The 20,076-nt window shown below is 27.2% G+C and overlaps 1 protein-coding gene across 1 annotated transcript in view; it reads left to right on the top strand.

The window, feature by feature from the left end:
* The first annotated feature begins 5,468 nt into the window (after window positions 1-5,468).
* LOC145841030 (bridge-like lipid transfer protein family member 1) overlaps window positions 5,469-20,076 on the top strand; it is a 53,470-nt gene continuing 38,862 nt past the window's right edge. Inside the window, exons 1-16 of the mRNA XM_082948388.1 lie at window positions 5,469-5,581; window positions 5,648-5,815; window positions 7,198-7,341; window positions 8,329-8,454; window positions 8,629-8,892; window positions 9,268-9,430; window positions 9,929-10,136; window positions 10,538-10,604; window positions 11,428-11,573; window positions 12,376-12,577; window positions 12,763-12,966; window positions 13,230-13,398; window positions 13,652-13,787; window positions 14,006-14,121; window positions 14,745-14,892; window positions 19,683-19,949. Coding sequence (XP_082804514.1) covers window positions 5,701-5,815; window positions 7,198-7,341; window positions 8,329-8,454; window positions 8,629-8,892; window positions 9,268-9,430; window positions 9,929-10,136; window positions 10,538-10,604; window positions 11,428-11,573; window positions 12,376-12,577; window positions 12,763-12,966; window positions 13,230-13,398; window positions 13,652-13,787; window positions 14,006-14,121; window positions 14,745-14,892; window positions 19,683-19,949 — 2,475 coding nt within the window. The 5' untranslated portion in view covers window positions 5,469-5,581; window positions 5,648-5,700. The remainder of the gene's footprint in view (window positions 5,582-5,647; window positions 5,816-7,197; window positions 7,342-8,328; window positions 8,455-8,628; window positions 8,893-9,267; window positions 9,431-9,928; window positions 10,137-10,537; window positions 10,605-11,427; window positions 11,574-12,375; window positions 12,578-12,762; window positions 12,967-13,229; window positions 13,399-13,651; window positions 13,788-14,005; window positions 14,122-14,744; window positions 14,893-19,682; window positions 19,950-20,076) is intronic.

Here is a 20,076-nt window from a genome sequence, read left to right as displayed (position 1 = left end):
TATTACACTGACATATGTTTCTGTGTATTAAACGAGTCAACACACTTCAACTGAGCTATAAAAATGAAGGAAGTACTGTGTAATAAATAAAGGATACTGTATAAATTGTTTTTATTATGTATTCCAGTTAACTTGTTTCGCTAGGATCTTTTGTTAACAAACACATAAATTTATATTTTGAATAGCTAAATAAGCTCTTTACATCCCAGTAAATTGAGCATTCTTTTTTTAGTTAAGGCAAATAACTATAGAATAGTTATGTTAGAAATAGCATTTAAACTAGTATGTATAAAGTAAAATACTAACTTTGTAAAGTTTTTTCCATATTTCTATCTCGAACTAGGTAAAATATCCATTCTTAATATTTTTCTAAGTTGTAGTTTTTTTGTCCAACTACCAATTTAAAACGTTATATTCTAAACAAAACAACTTATTATAACAAAAAGTAACTGACTCTATCTGCTTAAGGTTTACGTCATAAGTAGCTTATTTAACAAACCTTTTTTAAGCAATTTATTTTTTTCATGTAACTTTTGTGCAACTTTTCTTAAATTTACACAAGTTTTACTACAGTACTAATTTTTGTAATAATTCTCTAATTATTTCTGTAAAATATGCATTAACTAATTCTGATCAAAGAAAGCACAGTCTACAAAGGCGAAAGTTTACAAAGCCTCGACTTACGTATGCCGTGAGACGAGCTCAAGTTTTACTATTTCTAGGGTTAGCAGGCATTTGGTACAATAGGAAAAATTTTGAAAAACAAATCTTGCGGGCGACAGCTTGATTTGAAACGTGACCTTTTCATTACTCTACAAACAAACTATTTCAAAATACATACTTATCGACTTTTTTTTTCACTTTAGATAATCTATTTAACAAAAAACGATGTAACATAACAAACAACTAAATTTTCACTTCGGATGCACTGAATATTTTTTGCAGTTTAATATGCTTAAACTTCGATTGTTTTGAAGAAAACGGCCTAAGAAAACTACTATGTATTTAATACATAGTACGTAATCCATACTAATTGAGATCGTGGAAAAAACAAATAAAATATTATAGATTAAAACCAAAAATCAACTACTTTGACTGATAGTATCTTATAGTAATAAACTTCCTGGACAAGACGATAAACTGTATTCAAGTGGTTTACGACTCGATAACCTAAATGTTTTATCGTACACTATGTCCTAGGACCAATTATTTTGAGCGACTTTTGTCGTTCAAAAATAAAACTATACATTGCAATACCTAAGTTGTCTTTTATATAAAAGTTTAACAAGTAAAAAAAAATTATAGTTTTATTGAAATGTTTTACGTTAGAGATTTATTTAAAACATGTTTAAAATTTTTTTAATAGTTTAATTGAAATGTTTTACATTTAAGAGTTTTCAAAAACATGTTTAAAAAAAATTAGATTTAAACTTCCTCAAACATTATATTGTTTGATGTTTAATAAAAAATGTACTTAATTTGTTTTACTTTTTTTGCTTATTTAAAAGGTTTCATTTATTAACAAAGTTGAATTATGAAAACTTTCTCATACATGAAGAGTAAATTATTTAATAATAATGTTGCCTAAAACTTTTAAAATTTGTTTTAATTAAAAAATAATATGTACATAAGTTCCTTGATTTCATAACTCCGTTAAAGTATTAAAATTCGTTAACACACAGAAACGTGTGTTAGTGTAATAAACCCAGTATTTATTTCGGCCATCATCAACAAAGTTGAGATGTTATATGCCATCGATAATAAACAATGAACTTTACCGCAAGATCAACAACAACAGCATCCGATACAATCCTACGACCGGTTTCGTGTTTATTAGGACTCATCAGGTAGGAATAGTTCCTACCTGATGAGTCCTAATAAACACGAAACCGGTCGTAGGATTGTCTTGGATGCTGTTGTTGTTGATCTTGCGGTAAAGTTCATTGTTTATTAGTGTAATAAAGAAAGGATACTGTGTAATTTGTTATTATTATATCTTCCAGTAAACTTGTTTCGCTAGAATCTTTTGTAAACAAAGGCTTAATTTATATTTTATATAGTTAACAAATGTTATATATTAAATAGACTCTTCGTGTCAAATCTAAATTTTACATTTTAACCTGTAAAAGTTGTTTAAAATTCCTGGGTTTACAGCTTCTTTAGCCTAAACTGTCAAGCTCCCAAGATTTTTCTTCCAGGTTTCAAAAAAGCATAGCTTTATTTGCTGTTTCTTATCATTTAAAAAAATTATGTAAGTTTTTTAAACTAAATATAACTTTTGATGAGAAAAAACAAAATAGCTTGTTTAGATACTACACAGATAAATAAAAAGAAACAGGTTATAAGTAAAAAGTAGATTAATAAAATTGTATAAGTAAGTTATTGTAAAACTACCAAAACTTAATTTTAACTTTATTTATTATTAAAGGCTTTGTATAACTTTAACATAACTTTACATTATTCCGTACTTTGTTGTATTTAAACACGTTGTAAAAAAGTTTGAATAAGACTTTTTCATATTACTATTAAAACTGAATAATTTCAAATAATTAATACATAATGTACTGTAAAAGCTTTAAACTAACATAATGATCAATTACTTCTTATTATAATCTGTAGTAATTACTTAGAAAGTATTTTTTTTATTGTTTCTTTTTGCTACTAAATAAAAATATAAACTTCGATTATTTTTTTGTAATATTCTAAACGTTTTAATTAAGTTAAGTTAATGAAGTAAAACACATTTAGAGCTACAAATTAAATGATTTTGAATTGAACTTATTTGTTTGAGTTAATGGTTTTAGTTTAAATTCTGTTTTAGAAATATTATCTAGCTGCAGAACAATTTTGTTTCTAGTAAGTAGGTAAGATTTTAGTTAATAAAATATAGTTAGACAAGATTTTATAAAATAGTTATTATCATCTTGTAAAAAATGGAGCAAAGTGGATGTAAGTAAAAATAATTTAGATTCACCATAAGTTGATTCTAGACTGAGCTCTAATATGTTTTAGTAAATACCTAGCTAAGGGGATTTAAATTACTACATTGCTAATACCCTACTATGAAAAACATAACATACTTCAATTCAAAGCTACAGCAAACCTCTTTTTCAAGATAAAAAATCAACAGAAATTGCCCTATCGAATAAAAACTAGATGTTTAAATTGTGTTAGTAAAAGAAAATTTAACTCTGAAACTTTTGACTGATATATTAAAACCCAAAACTAATACTGTAGTAAAAACTAAAAAAAAAATTGGTTTGAGGATTATTTCTATAAAAATTCAACAAATTTTTTTGAATAAACTGATATAGTTTATTAATACTTTTGTTTGCAGTTACATCTTTAAATAAACTAAACCAAATAACTTATTTTTTGCAGCAGAAATAAGTTTAAAAAGAAACACTAATATTCTAGGTGAAAATCTTAAAAACACAGTAACATTTTACTTTGTGTTGGACTAATTTTTGTATATAACCAAATAAGTAAAAGTTAAAAAAATTTTAAGATATTATTCTGTATCATGGAGCAGTTCTTTATTTTTTTGCGACAAAAATATAGTTTTTGTTCTTATTTTTTGTTAAATTTCAATTTCTTTTATATTTAATTAATGCACCTGTGTCACAACTAGAAACAATGAAAGATTTAGTTTTTGAATTTTAATTGAGAACTATGAATAAATAAACTAAGGTTATAATGAATTTAGAGCTTCAAACCAAATAAATAACTCAATCTTTAACTGAAGTTAATCGAGTTGGTGTGAGTTCCTTTTTGCTTAAACATTTTACAAAATTTAAAATTGATTTTAAATAAAAACTTGTGTGAAGTATGTAAAAGTTAGTTTTTATAAATCAAAAAAACTTATTCTAATTTTTGAGATATAGCAGGGTAGCTATTTAACTTTGAATCCTGAAATAACCTAGAATCTAGATTTATAAAATAAACTTTAGGCAAAAAAAAACAGAAAAAATTGATATTTGATCCTTAAAAAAAACTTTAAAAGCCTGAAATTTTGAACAATTTTACATGTAATATTGTGAATTTTAGAACAGATAACAAAAAACAAACATTTCAATATTATTATAAAACACATTTTATTGTTTAAGTAGTATTACAGTATCTTTTCAGTAATTTAAACTTATTTTTAATTTACTGTTCATTTTTCTAAAGTTTATTACACAAACTGTATTGCTCAAAGAGCTCATCAGTGTTTGAACTAAAATTCTGAATAAAGTATAATCAAAAGTCATATACTATAATTCTCACTTAAGAGACTAGTTAAACTATTGATACGTAAAAAAAAAATTACATTATAGATCAAGTTATTATCTTAATGTTAAAGTAAAAAAATACTAGTAATAAGTAGTTATATTGTAATTTTTAGAAACAATTGTTGTTATTTCAGCAATAATAAGTAATTAAATTAATCAACTTTTGGCAAGTTAGATAAGTTTTGTTACTCTCTACCAGTATTGATGTGTGCGATCAAGCATACAACATAAACTACTTCAAATGCTAAATTGTATTCAATGATTAAATGTTTAGTTTTAACTTATTTTAATATTGAGTAACTGATGTTGTTTTACTATTAAATGGAAGAAAAAAATTGTAAAATATATTTAAGTATAAAAATGACATCATAATTTATGTTGTTGTGCTCCACCCAAGCGTCCCCTCTGCTTTCAACTCATTGACTCTGAACTTTTGTAATGTACATACAAAAAATACAGTTCAATAAATTCTTTTGTGTTCTTAACTTTTCACTATAGCTAATCAATTGATATTTAACTTAAAAAGTATTTTAAATTGTTCTGTTTGTTTTCAGTAAATAAAACTTAATTCTGTTATATACTGTCAAATTGATCATACTGAATTTAAAAAAAAACAATAAAAACTTATCTAACTACAATAAAAATATTAAACTAAAAGGCATTAAATATGGGCCATAGTTAGTAAATTAGAAATTCTTAGAATAATAGGTTTACTATATCTAAATTAAAAGTGTATAATTTATTCTCTGTATAAATTTTTAGTAGTATTTAGAATGTTGAAAGAAAGATCTCGTTTTTTATAACTATGTTTGATTTTTTTTTAAAGTTTTTTACCATAAATTTATTGCTATAAGTATACTTATTTGAGAACTTCAATCTAAAGTATAGCTTTATATGGTTTTTTGTATTTTTCTTTTTTCTTCTTGTTTCTTTATTTTTTATAGTCTAAAATTAGTAACAAATTAAAGAGTATATTATTAAATAATGATATTTTGCAATACATTTTGACTTATTTACTGTAAATAAACTGATTTTTGTTGAATAATGTTTTCTTACAGAAGGCATAGCATGTAAAATGAATAATTCAACAACTTCATACATTTCAACAACTGCCAAACCATGTGATAGCATTGTAAACAGAGTTAATTTTGAATGTATTGGTGAAGAACTAAATAATGGAAACTCTTCTTTACTTCAATTTTTAACTGTTCTTCCTTGTTGTTTTTTCTGGTTTATTTATTTAGCGTATTACAATTCAAGACTCTTAGGGTTCATACTACAGAAGATAATTTGTTATTTTACACCAAAAGGTTTCCAAGCCTGTTTTTGAAATATATAATTTCTTATAATATATTGCTAAACAAGTAATTTTACAGATACTTCAATTCATATAGGATCAATATCTATATCAGTACTTTCAGGAAAGATTATGTTTAGAGATATACTTCTCAACACTGTCGACTTTTCTCTTCATATAAGCGATGGGTATGCAATCATAAGCTGGTGGAAAATATTTAAAGACGGTAATTTGAAAACTGAAACAGGTTAAAGTTGTTTAGAATACTGATATTGAATCGAAAGTCTTATATATTTAGAGTAATTTGACAAAAAGCAATTGTTTGATCTTACAGCTTGTTTATAAAAAAATATTGAGCAATAATTAATATTTAACTGTAACAATTTATCTATCTTACAAAATAATAAAAAAGGCTAAAATAGATTATTTTACTAAAAATATATCTCCTCCTTCATTTTTTGAGAAATTGTTTTAAAACGTTCTCAAAGTAATGTTTAATAAATTCTAAACAACATGTATTAAACATGTTTTTTAATTTAAAAAAAAAAAAAAGTAAAAAACAAACAAAAAAAAAATTGTTTTTTTCTTAAACTTTATTCATAATTTTTAACTGTTTTTTTTTCAAAAATATACCACTTACAAATTTTTTGTTAAATCAAAAAGAACATTTCCTAAAATTGTTACATAAATTACTTTAGAAATGAGGGAGGAGATAGATTTTTAGTGAATTTTTCAAAAATCTGATAAAAATAGCCCAAGATTATTGATTTTATACATTTGTATCCGATTTTTACAAAACTGGTTATATCTCAAAAGTTAATTGATTTTTTTTTGTAAAAAGTATTTTATGTTATGTATTCTAAGATTTCAAATAAGAGCCAGCCAATGTTAACTTTTTTAAAAAAATGTTGGACTTTCAATATGCCCTTAAAAGACTTAAAATTAATCAGCTAGACTTAAACTTTATATGGTCATGATTACTTCCGCATAGATTAATCAATAGGAATAGAGATATGTCTTAAAATTAAAAAAAAAAGTTTTTTGTCTTGATGCTGTTACTGTAAATATAAAAGCATGTTGAAATATCTTCAAATGTTTTTGCTTAAATTGGTATTTTTATTTTAAATACTTTGTTTCTTCTTCAACCAAAAATAAAAGTTTAATATTTTAATAATTATGTTTATTTATGTTTAATTTCGAAGTTCAATACTAATTTATTTTACTATAAAGTATCATTTGTTTTTTAAAAGTATCATATTAAATCTCTCTAAATTTTTTTTAGTATTACACTTTTATGTTGATCTATGAAAACTTTTTACTAAAAATCTGCTTCGTTAGTAAAGCTTATAAAAGGTTCAAAATTGATGTTTTGTTTTTGTTCTCTAATAGTTAAAATATTTCAAATTAAAAGAACAGTTTGTCAATCTTATTTATATTATTATATTAAGTTGTTTTGGTTATAGATTGTTTATATATATTTTTTTTTGAAGTTAAATTGTTTTACTTAATGATAAAATATAAAATAACTAAATTTTAAAAGTGATATAAATTAATTTAATAAGAATATATTGAGTTGTTGGATTTAATTTAGATAAGAGACATGCTAAAAATACTTTTCATGTATCACAGAACTTCAAGATAAAGACAGCAGATTAAGTGTATCATTAAGCTCTTTACAGCTTCATGTTTTCAATGTTATTGGAAAGTATGAGAGTCTTCAAGATTATTTTGAAAATTTTTTTAGGAGTAAAAAAGAAAAAGATGAAACATTAGGTTTGTATATTTTAATTAATGAAACAGATTTGTGATAAGTAAGTAAGTCAGACAATAAAGTATTAAAAATAATAAGTTTAAAAGGTGTTTAATAAACAATGATCTGAATGAAACAATTTATTTGAATAGAATAACAAAATTTTGACTGCTTCAATTTATAGGATTTACAACGTTTTACTGTGCTAACTTAGTTAGCATTGCACTAGTCCAGCTGAATTGATATTAAATCATATTTCTATAGTTTGTTTTATTAAAATATAACAGTTAAACATCGTAAGTACAATAAACCAGGTTGTAAAAGTTCATACTAAGATAATTATACAGATTATGTAGCAAATAAACTTATATACTTAGACTAAAAAATAGTTAGCAGATTTATCAATTATACGACTTTATGTTATATTATTTTAGACTTTATTAGTTACCGGTTTTAAAGCTAAGCGGATTGTCAAACTTAGAGCTGTAAATAAAATAATGAAAACTTATAAATGTATAAAATCTAATTACCATATATGCAAATAACTTTAAAATTTATATTTTTAGTTCAACTTTCTTTTGTTAGTAAAAATGCTTCGTAAAATCATGATAGTTTCAATTTATTGTATCTCTAATTTTTATATTGCATTACGAGTTTTATTAAACATACTTTTGAAGTTAATTGTATTTATTGTCATTAGTGTTTGTGTATTAGTCTTTTTTATTGTTTTATTTACTGCTTTATGATTGAAAATCCTCCTAATATTGATAACTGTGACTAGTAAAGCTTACAGTAAAACATTTGTAGTTATTTGATTTTTAAAAGTTAAATGATTTTTATACTTTTAAAGAACTATGATTTTCAAGCTTTCTTGAAACAAATAATGTTTGATCTATATAAGTAATTTGAACTTTTTATAGACAGTTGTTTTACAAACGTTTCAATTATTTTTTTGTTTCTTTTTATACATAAAGTAATATTTTTGATTTTCAAGATTAATTTTTAAACAGATAACGAAGATGAAAACAAAAGTGATAACCAACTGGCTTGGTGGCGAACTTTGTTTCCAGCAATAACTTGTAAAATTTCAGAAACAAGTCTTACTTTTGGAAATAACTATTTACCTAATTCTTTATGTACGTTTTTCGAAGTAGTTTGGATTGATTTTTAAGTAAATCAAGTTTTTATTTGTTAATTTCAACTTCTTTTTTTCCATATTAGGAGAAGCATTTTAAGCTGAAATATTTATAGATATTCTAAAACATATATATGCTATTCGTTTGTAACTCATTAAAATTTCAATTAAACAGTGGTGACATCAAACGAGACACAGCTCACGTACAAAACAACCAAACCTTCCAACCAATGGGACGTGTTCATGCATGTTTTAGACGCTGGGATCGGCTCGCTGTCTATTTCTTTCATTCCTTCTATTGGCTACACTCCGAACCACAACATCTCGTCGATATTTGTGTCGGACGCTCATGAGGAAGAGCCGCCAAGAAACATGGGCGAAGGCTACGTCATGATGAGATCGACCGGAGTCAATGTAAAAGCTTATTACGATCAACCAGGTTGTCACTGTTTAAATAACTCTTTTATTAAGTTTACTGAACGAAAAAACTGCGCTTAAAATATTTGGTCCTAGGACTTGGTGCACGAAAAACCTTTCGGTTATCGAGTCGCACACCACGGATACTTTTTAACCTCTTGACCGGAAAAATTATATATTTTTTTATAATTATGTTTTTATTTTTACTGTTGACTTTGAAATTAAAAATTAGTTTTCAAAAAAATGTTTTTATTTTGACATTAGTGTACTGTTTTTAATACAAAAGTTATCTAGATATTTTTTTTTTAATTTTGGTTATAGTACTGAAACTAGACGATAGTTGTATATTGAAAAATTGTGAAAACGATTAAAATCTTGAAAAGTTTATATTTTTTAGGCGAAGTAAAAGCTCTTATAGAAAGTGACGGCAAAGAAACCATAACTACACCTCTAATTGAAGAAGATGGTTATAACAATATGCGGTCAACTGACCCTGTATTTGATATTTTCATTAGGTGCAACAAACGCACTAGTTTAAACTATGGTCCTTGGGCCGATAGGTAAGAGCATTGAAATTTTTGTTTTAACTTTTAATTTTTTGTTATAAATAATGGTGAAAAACATACACATGCAATAAGAAATAGTTAAAAATTTTGTTTAAAGTTTAAAAAATTTGTTGTTAAAGTTTTCTGTGTCAATGTTTTTTTAACTGAAAGTTTTAAGATTAGAAGCAGTTTTTTTCGAGTATTTAAAAAGTAGTTGTTTTTACTTAGAACTAACTACGAGTTGAAGTTTTACTTATCGTCAATGTTTTTTCACTACATATTAGTTCGCTGGTATTTGACTAGTTGTTTTTACTTTTACTATTATCCACTACATTTATTTTTGTAAGCTAAAAAACAAACGAAACAAAAGTATTTGGAATTTTGCTTTGTTATATAAACCGAGTTAGATTGGAAAGTAACGACTTCACTTACTAAGTTATAACGTTTTATTTAATTCTCGAGTTGAATATTTTTCTAATTGAAAATGCTTGTTTAAAAGAAAAGTTAATTTAGGCAACGCGACTTGCTCATGAAATTCTTCTACCCTCAGTCATTTTCAAACTACACACCTGACTGTGACGTCACAGGTGACGCAACGAAGCCGACCATGAGGAAAACGCCGCACATGAACTTGTCCATAAGTTTCCTGCATGAATCCGATATGGATGTGCTTTTTATGAAAGATGAAAAAATAAAAAAGCTAAACATAAATGCTCAAAAGGTTAAAAGTAACTTTTTGTTGAGTTGAAAGTTTCAGCCGAAAAATGGTTTAGCAATGCTTATTGAACAAATTTAAATAAGTTTTTGTAGAGTATGACAGCTTTTTTATTAAAATTTTGGAATTCTTTTTACTTGTAAAACATACTAGAAGATGTGTAAGAATCATAGTTTTTGATATTCTAATCATTTATTGTTCACAAAATTAAAGATTTTAAACTTACATTGTTTTCTACATTCATTTCACAAAATTTACATTGGTTTTTTAAGTTTCGATGTTTTGTGTTATTAAACAGTTCTTAAAATTTAAATTAGTTTTTGTTTTTTATTAATACATAAACATGTTTCTAATTACTGTATGTTTTCATAAAACTTTTATCATCAACATATTTAAAAAAACTTCAGGGATCTTTTGTCGATATACTCTTTCCCTATGTACTTGAAGAAAATGGGTATGAAATGAATATATCAGGTAAAGTCTGCTCTTTTATGATCGTAAACATTCTGTTTTTTTTTTAGTGTTCTTGTATTTTTAATTCCATGCTTCAGTAAACCACCTAAATTAAATTCTGTGCACACTGCACTTTAGGTAATTAAGTAAAGACTTATTTTATAGAAGTAACTTTCTTTTTTTTTTCAAAAAATAGTTTTTTGATATAAACTGTAATGTACTAATTACCTAAATTTTAATGTTTTTAGAGCAATTTAAATTCCTGTTCAAAGTAAATAACTTTTTGTGCACGCTACTATGTACAGGTGCTCTTTTGAAAAAACGCTTTTCTAGCTTGTGACTAAATTCGGTACTAGACTTTGAAATATTAAAAATGTTTTTAGTATAATAAAAAAACTAGTTCTATTTGATTAGCTTTATGACATTGCAGTTATTTGTCGCTCAAGTACACATTCTGAACACAGCAGCTACTTAATAGAAAATTACTAGTGAAATAAAATTTATAAAAAAGAAATCTGACAGAAATTTTTTATTTTGGTTCAAAATGTGTACTGAATAAAAAGTGCGTATTTGTCAAAACATATTTCCTCAAGTTACGTACTTATCAAAACATGCGTACTTAAAACGCGTACCTTAGAGTAAGGTAAAAGTCATGCTAAATCGGTCAAAATCTTGAAAAGTCAGGCTAAATTTACAAAATTTTGCGTGGCAACCCTAATGGTAATATATAAGTAACCTACTCCTTCAAAATTTCACTTTATTAACTTTATTTTTTGCTGCTTTTAAATTTTATTAAGTTCACTTACAATATAACTTTGTACAATTATTTTTTCTACATTATAAGGGTCACTACTGCATGCTGATGCTTCAACTAACATGGACTACCGGCAGCTTCTCAACGCTGAAACTCTTCAATTTAGCTTCAAATCTTGCTACCCGCTGCAGTGGAACAACAGCATTCATTACATTGCAGACATCAAACTTTCCAAAGTATGTGTATTCTGATATTTTAATCAATTTTACTAACTTCAAAATTTTTAGCCTTGAACTGAATCCCACGACTATCAACAACAACAATCCACGTGGTAGTCTGTGACTTAGTTTTGTCTTAATTTAAATAAATCAGGCAAACTAATTAAAAAAAAGGTTTAATTAAGTGTCGTCTTGATTTTAAGAAAAAATAGAATTATAAAAAAAAACCTTTTATCTTTTTATTATTATTAATTACATTATCAATATTCGTATAGAAATTTTGAAAAGTAGTTTTCAAAGTTTTCAAAACTTGTGCACAGTAAGTCGCTAAGAAAAATTTTGTGCGCACTAGAGAACTTAATATGTCATGTACATTTTTAATACTTAAGCTATTTTATTATAGTTAGTTTTTTTGTTTGCAAAAAATGTAGTAAAACTAGTTTAAATCGGTATAGTATCAAAATCCACCCTATTTTTAAAAATATTTTCTTTATTTATTAATTTATTTTATATATTTTTTGCATTTTTATTTTATTTTTCACTATCACTGTAACCCCTAACCCTTACCCTCGATCGGTAAGCGGCTCTCGAATTTGACTGGGTGAATTTTGATCAGGTCGATATTGAACGCGGGTGGATTTGAACGTGTCCCTTTAAATCAAAATAGCATTTATTACATGGGCTCACTTACTTTTCTTTTTTTTAAATCTTTTTTTTGCATTTTAATTGCGAGACAAACTACATTCACGGATGCTTACTTTGAAAAACACTGACTAAAAATACATGAATTTTATTTTTTCATAACTGTTCTAATTTACAGACTTCTTTATCTTATTTGTTTGCGCACAACAAGTTTATTGGTGATCTTATGGATGATTGGTCCAAAGCTCAACCTCCTTATGATGTCACAAAGTTTGTTCCATACGATTTTATGTTCGATGTCGAGTTTACTGAAGTTGAAGTTTTACTGCCTGTAAATTCCTACAACTGGGTGGACAATTCGTCGAAAACTAAACGAAATGGTTATACATATTATAAATTGCCTAAAATATAGTTTAACCATGAGAAGCTATCGAATTTTTTTTTCGAAAACTAAAATAACATATTTCAAAAATAACAAAATATACAAAAGTTTTCATTGAGGTTATAGCTAAAGCTATTTGAACTTGATAATTTTTTTAAAATCTGTTGATGATTTATCTTTTAGACCTTATTGGAATTCATTCCGAAAAATTGAAGTTGAATTTCGGAGTAGACTTTAAGTGCTATTGTGACATCACAAACAACATGACGGTTGAATTCGAAGCGGCTAATCTGTTTTTGTGCGTGCATATGTGCCATCACAATCCAACTTGGTGGTCACTCGTCAACCTTTCCGACTACCAACAAAAGTGGAAGAAAAAATTCTTCAGTCAGTTGCATTGTGGCGGCACTGTGTTTTATTTAAGAATAATAAATGTATCAAGATAGTTTTAGATTATCTGAATATCAATACAAGCATGTTAACGAAAATTGTATATACTAAATAAACAAACTTAATCTTTCACAACTTATCATTGTTAGTCAATTAGTTTAGCTAATCTCCGAGATTACTAAAATTGTATTAGTTTAAGATATTTTAATTTTTTTTTATACCTTGTGTATACGGTTTACAATCAAGTTATCGTAAAACAGGCGAATTCAACTACAACTCAAACACGTCTACCGTGGTGCGCAAGTGGGTGAAATGCTGGGAGGCTCCTCTGTTTCAACTCAAGTTCGACTACATGTGGCACAACGAGCTGCACCTTGAAAATTATTCTTCTCATTTGTGGGACTTTACGTTGCTTGATAAAAACTTGAGGTAATGTTTTGTTGCTAAAAATTTTTATTCAGTAGCAGCCTTTTACAATGTATTTGTCTACAAAAAACATAGTTAGAAAATACTAACTTTTGAATGTAATAAAGTTTACAAGGAATGTAAGACGACTTTACCTAAAAATTTCCATTTACACATTTAGTTTGCTTATTTATTGAGTTAAGGTATTGCTCAGCTATTTTGTTTGTAATAATTAAAAAGTAATCTCTACAGTAAAATAGTGATTTAAAAAACACAGAAAAGAACTGTTGCAAGTAGAAGAGACACCATCAGCAGACAAGTTAGATGCTGACGTTTTGCAAGTTGATCTTCAAGTTAACGATTCAAAACTCGTTTTGTATGGCTCACTTCTTAAATTAATAATCAATGCTAAGGTTAATTTATATAAGCACAGTGGTTTATTAAATTAAAAATTTTATCTTAAGCTTTTTTATAAAAAAGCTATATAATTTTTTTTAAATTTTTAAACAGGAATTAAACGGATTTCAAATATATAATTTTTATCCATGATAGAAATTAAACTTTTGAGTTAGACTTCTGTATTAGATACATAATTATTGAATTTATTGATACTAACCTTTAATTTCCAAAGGATAACTATCTTGGAATGAACGATGTGCTAACTGACATGGCGAATCCAGAAGAAGCTTTCAAACGTGAAGAAAAAAGAAGAAACACCTTGAGCAAGAAAGAAACAGAAAATTTAAGGTTAAGTACTTGTTTCATTCGCTTCTTTAAAAATATAAAATATTAATAACTAGTAGTTATTGAACTTTTGTAAGATACTTATTGATTGTATAAATACTACTAATTTTTAAAAGCAATGTAAATTTATTACAAAAAATATAAGCTTAAAATTTACTCTATTTTGTGTAATGAAAAATGTAAGAATTTATAAATATTTGAAATCTTGTATTTGATACATAATATTTTTTAAATTTTTAAAGATATTAAAATTTTTAATAAACTTAAAAAAACTATAAGCAACATGTTTTATTTTTATAACTTTGCTCATTATCATAAAGTATCTAAACTTTTACAACCTAAATTTATAATAAAATCTTATTAAAAAATCTACTTAAGGTTAGCTTGTAAAAAGTATATTTTTATTCCCTTTGTAAAAGTTTTTTATACATTTAAAATCAAAATTCATTATGTACAATTGAATTTAAATGTAAAATAATCCTATCTTTTAAGAGACATTTAAGAACTGTTGATTAATGCTGATGTCTAACTATATTTTTACTCAAAAATATTGGGCAGACATCGTAATAAAACTGAATAAAAAGTGGCGAACTCACTTTATCTTAACCTTTCTATGTGTTTTATAGGCCGTTCGAAGTGGTTGCTCGCGTGAAACTTGACCGAACATCAGGGCTTCTCCCCTGTTATCCGACATTCCTCGATCACCCGCCTCAAGTTTTCCTGAAATCACTCAACTGTAACGTAGTATCCGCGTATCTCGATACTCAAGTCGATGTAAGTTTCTCGTATTTGAGTAACTGAATTAATTTAGTTATCGTTTAAAAAAATTAAAATCTGAATAAGTGGTAATTCTCCTCTGTATATATATATATATATATAGAATTAAGTTATTTAACTTAATAAATTAAATTTTTCACACTGAGCCCACCTTGAGGGCTTTGTTAATAAAAAGTTTTATTCAAAGATGAAAAAACGAGAAGAACTCAAGTTTCGTGATTACTCACTCATCAGCTTCAAAACATGTTTTGAAGCTGATGAGTGAGTAATCACGAAACTTGAGTTCTTCTCGTTTTTTCATCTTTGAATAAAACTTTTTATATATATATATATATATATATATATAGAATTAAGTTATTTAACTTGATAAATTAAATTTTTCACACTGAGCCCACCTTGAGGGCTTTATTATAAAAAAGGTTTATTTAAAGATGCAAAACTCAAAGGACTCGAGTTTCGTGACTATTCACTCATCAGCTTTAAAAAAAGTTTAAAATAAAGCACAAAACAAAATCACTAATGAATGTTAAAAATTTTTTGCATTAATAGATTATGACGTAATTTTGAAACCATTAAAAATCATGCAAAACGGCTTGTGCAAAAATTAATCTACCAATAGACAATAAACTAGCAAAAATTCATATAACTTCGGTGAGTAACTATATATTAGGACAGATAATTGAAAGATATAAAGATAAAATTAAGATGCAAATTGAAATTTAGGTTATTTTAAGATGAAGTTAAAACTTGTTAAACTTTAAAAGCGACTTTTTTATATGTCTACAAGACGATACAAACTCGCTTCTTTTGTTTAAGCATCTCTTGTCTTTCAGTGCATATACAACGGCTGATGCTTCTTTGAGACACAGCCTACATATTGAGCTATTGCCGTCGGCTATAGGCTGTGCTCTTTTTATAACTTCCCAGGATATTTCGAAGTCAATGCCGCTGCGCTTTTAGCCACAAACATACTTCGAAAGTTCAGTGTCGTTTTCATATATGCCCCCTTTAAAAGATTTTTTATGATTGGCATACCTGAATCTAAACTGAGTCGAGCACAAGCCGACATAGAACCTCGTCTCAACGCCAGAGTTAACTGTGGCCTTGTAGACGATGTTCTCTGAACGGCAATTACCCCCTTTCAAATTATATTTACAGCTACCAGCGCAGCCACACTGACTTTGAATTCCTGAGTTTTGATTTAAAATTTTTTGGTTGTATGCCTTAATGATATTCTCTAAAAAAGATATCTTTGGTTTAAATAGAGTTGGGTTATACAGAGACGATGGTCTAGCTGTATTGCCCAACTCTTCTGACTTTAAAGTTGAGAAGCTAAAAAAACAAACCCATGCCTTCTTCAAATCTATGGGGTTGAGAGTCACTGTGGAATCTCCACTAGTGATAACTGACTTCCTAGATGTGAAGCTCAATTTGAATGATATCTCTTTTATGCCTTACAGGAAACAAAACGCTAAAATTATGTATGTCAACAAACAATCAAGCCACCCTAAAAACATTATAAAACAAATTCCTAACATAATAAATCAACGCCTAAATAAACGATCAAGCAAAGAAGAAAACTTTCTAAAAACTAAAGATGAATATGAAAAAATAATGAAAAAATGCGGATACGACAACAAACTTAAATTTGAAAAACCTGAGCAACAACCTATTAATCAAAAACACAAAAGAAAAAGAAATGTAATCTGGTACAACCCTTCTTTTAGTATTCCGTAAAAACTAATATTGGAAGAAAATTTATAAATCTAGTCAAAAAACACTTCAATTAACAAAATCCGCTAACAAAAATTTTCAACAAACATGATATGCAAATAAGTTATTCGTGTACGGCAAATTAGAGAATATCATTAAGGCACAGAACCAAAAAATTTTAAATCAAAACTCAGGAATTCAAAGTCAGTGTGGCTGCGCTGGTAGCTGTAAATATAATTTGAAAGGGGGTAATTGCCGTTCAGAGAACATCGTCTACAAGGCCACAGTTAACTCTGGCGTTGAGACGAGGTTCTATGTCGGCTTGTGCTCGACTCAGTTTAGATTCAGGTATGCCAATCATAAAAAATCTTTTAAAGGGGGCATATATGAAAATGACACTGAACTTTCGAAGTATGTTTGTGGCTTAAAGCGCAGCGGCATTGACTTCGAAATATCCTGGGAAGTTATAAAAAGAGCCTAGCCTATAGCCGACGGCAATAGCCCAATATGTAGGCTGTGTCTCAAAGAAGCATCAGCCGTTATATATGCACTGAAAGACAAGAGATGCTTAAACAAAAGAAGCGAGTTTGTATCGTCTTGTAGACATATAAAAAAGTCGCTTTTAAAGTTTAACAAGTTTTAACTTCGTCTTAAAATAACCTAAATTTCAATTTGCATCTTAATTTTATCTTTATATCTTTCAATTATCTGTCCTAATATATAGTTACTCACCGAAGTTATATGAACTTTTGCTAGTTTATTGTCTATTGGTAGATTAATTTTTGCACAAGCCGTTTTGCATGATTTTTAATAGTTTCAAAATTACGTCATAATCTATTAATGCAAAAAAATTTTAACATTCATTAGTGATTTTGTTTTGTGCTTTATTTTAAACTTTTTTTAAAGCTGATGAGTGAATAGTCACGAAACTCGAGTCCTTTGAGTTTTGCATCTTTAAATAAACCTTTTATATATATAATTTATTGAAATCGCTATATTAAAAATTCTGGTACATATGTTTCATAAAGCTTTAATTTTTCATAAAGCTTTAATCATCAGCCAGTTAAATTCAAAATAAAAAGCACTGTACTAAACAAAGATACAAAAGTTATGCAAAAAAACAAAAAACAGTATGACGTAATACTGTACATTACAAATATTCAGTACAAAAATCGATCTACCATCTAACTAATCAAACAACTAAAATTAACGAAAACAACAGTTAATTGACTATAAAATACTTCAAAATTTGTTGTATTTTAAGAGAAGCTTTTTCATATGTCGACAAGACGATATAAATTCGCTCCTCTTATTTAAACAACCTTCCTTTTTTAGATTTTAGATTTAGATTTTTTAGATTTAGGCAGAGAATTTATAAATCTAGTAAAAAAACATTTCAACAAAAATAACCCATTATCAAAGATATTTAACAAACATAATATGCGAATCAGTTATTCATGTATGGCGAATTTGGAGAGATTAATTAAGTCACATAATCAAAGGATTTTAAACAAAAGTAATTTAATCAAAAATCAGTTTAATTGCGCCGGTGGCTGTAAATATAATTTGAAGGGGGGCAATTGCCGGTCAGAGAACATTATTTACAAGGCAACAGTTAACTCTGACCTTGAAAAGAAGTTCTACATCGGCTTATGCTCCACTCAATTCAGATTTCGGTATGCCAACTATAAAAAATCCTTTAAAGGTGGTGTATACGAAAATGAAACTGAGCTTTCGAAGTATGTTTGCGGCCTTAAGCGAAAAAACATTGATTTTAAATTAACTTGGGAGTAATAAAAAGAGCACAGCCAATAGCAGATGGTAACAACCCTGTTTGTGGGCTGTGCTTAAAAGATTCAACAGCCGTTATGTATGCGTTAAAAAAGGAAGGTTATTTAAATAAGATGAGCGAATTTATATCGTCTTGTCGACATATGAAAAAGCTTCTCTTAAAATACAACAAATTTTGAAGTATTTTATAGTCAATTAACTGTTGTTTTCGTTAATTTTAGTTGTTTGATTAGTTAGATGGTAGATCGATTTTTGTACTGAATATTTGTAATGTACAGTATTACGTCATACTGTTTTTTGTTTTTTTGCATAACTTTTGTATCTTTGTTTAGTACAGTGCTTTTTATTTTGAATTTAACTGGCTGATGATTAAAGCTTTATGAAAAATTAAAGCTTTATGAAACATATGTACCAGAATTTTTAAAATCGCCATTTCAATAAATTATTTAAAAGCCCTTCAAGTGGGCTCAGTAGAAGGTGTTTAAGTTTGAACATTAACCTTATTTTATATATATATATATATATATAAGATGTAACGTTATAAGGCGTTAAATCCTGGAGATCCTGATAAGCTAAGCTTATCGGAATGTATATCACAGATGTTCTTGTGCTAAAACTTTATTCCGACTAACGGCGTTTCACTGCTCTCAAATAAATTTAAGAACAGATCTACGGAGTCTATAAAATGTTAACACACATTAGAAAAAAAAGCTTTTTGAGGTTGGTGCCTACTTTTATTAAATTTGTTTTTTTTGTAGACAATTTTATAATTTCACGCTTTTATCCCAAACTTTGTTTTTAAACCATAAAGTCCATTTATAGTTACTACCTAGATAAACACTATACATAATTATACATGCTTTTTTCTGCTTTTTTTCTAATGTGTGTTAACATTTTATAGACTCCGTAGATCTGTTCTTAAATTTATTTGAGAGCAGTGAAACGCCGTTAGTCGGAATAAAGTTTTAGCACAAGAACATCTGTGATATATATATATATACATAGTTGTCACTTCGTCGGAACTTTTTTTCTATTTTAAAAATCTAAATTAGTTACATCCATCAACTTTTCCGACTAGTTATTAACGCTGTATTAAAATATTTCGTAATTTAAATCAGTAATAAAACTTGAAAATGCAACAATTTTTTGTTGCTAGAATTTACTAAATCTATGTGATTTAGGTTTTATTGCTAGTACATCTTTTCAATTTATTAAGTTTTATAACTAAATAGCACTACTTTTTATATCAAATTTAACTACATTTAAACGTATACTTATTGCAGCTAAAACTATCTAAACTGGGCATTGGCTTTACTGACATGGGACCATCGGAGCCATTTCAAAAGGGTTTTGGCGAGCCCCTGACAGCAACTACTTCTATTGGTTCACGAAGACACGAAAAAGGCAGAATTCTGATGAATCAGCTCAACTTCAAGCTTGTCGCTTTTCTTTCCGATGGCAAAAATAATGTCACCTATCCTCCGACTGAGTACGCTTGCATGACTTCGGTTGACGTCGGTGAAATAACGGGAAAAATTTCCGTGCAAGAGGTCTGGTAATCGAAACTGTGTTTAATTTTGTTGAGTTTTCACTAAAAAAACTTTACTTAGTTATTGTTAATTAGTTTCGACCAATTAAGGTGTGTTTGAAGCAGTTTGTACAAACAAAAACTAACTT

This window comes from Thalia democratica, chromosome 7 (genome assembly GCF_965202585.1).
Source record: "Thalia democratica chromosome 7, ktThaDemo2.hap1.1, whole genome shotgun sequence".
In the NCBI taxonomy this organism is placed as follows: Eukaryota; Metazoa; Chordata; class Thaliacea; order Salpida; family Salpidae; genus Thalia; species Thalia democratica.
The sequence above is the reverse complement of the archived record's forward strand: the minus strand, read 5'-3'. Positions and strand labels throughout refer to the sequence as shown.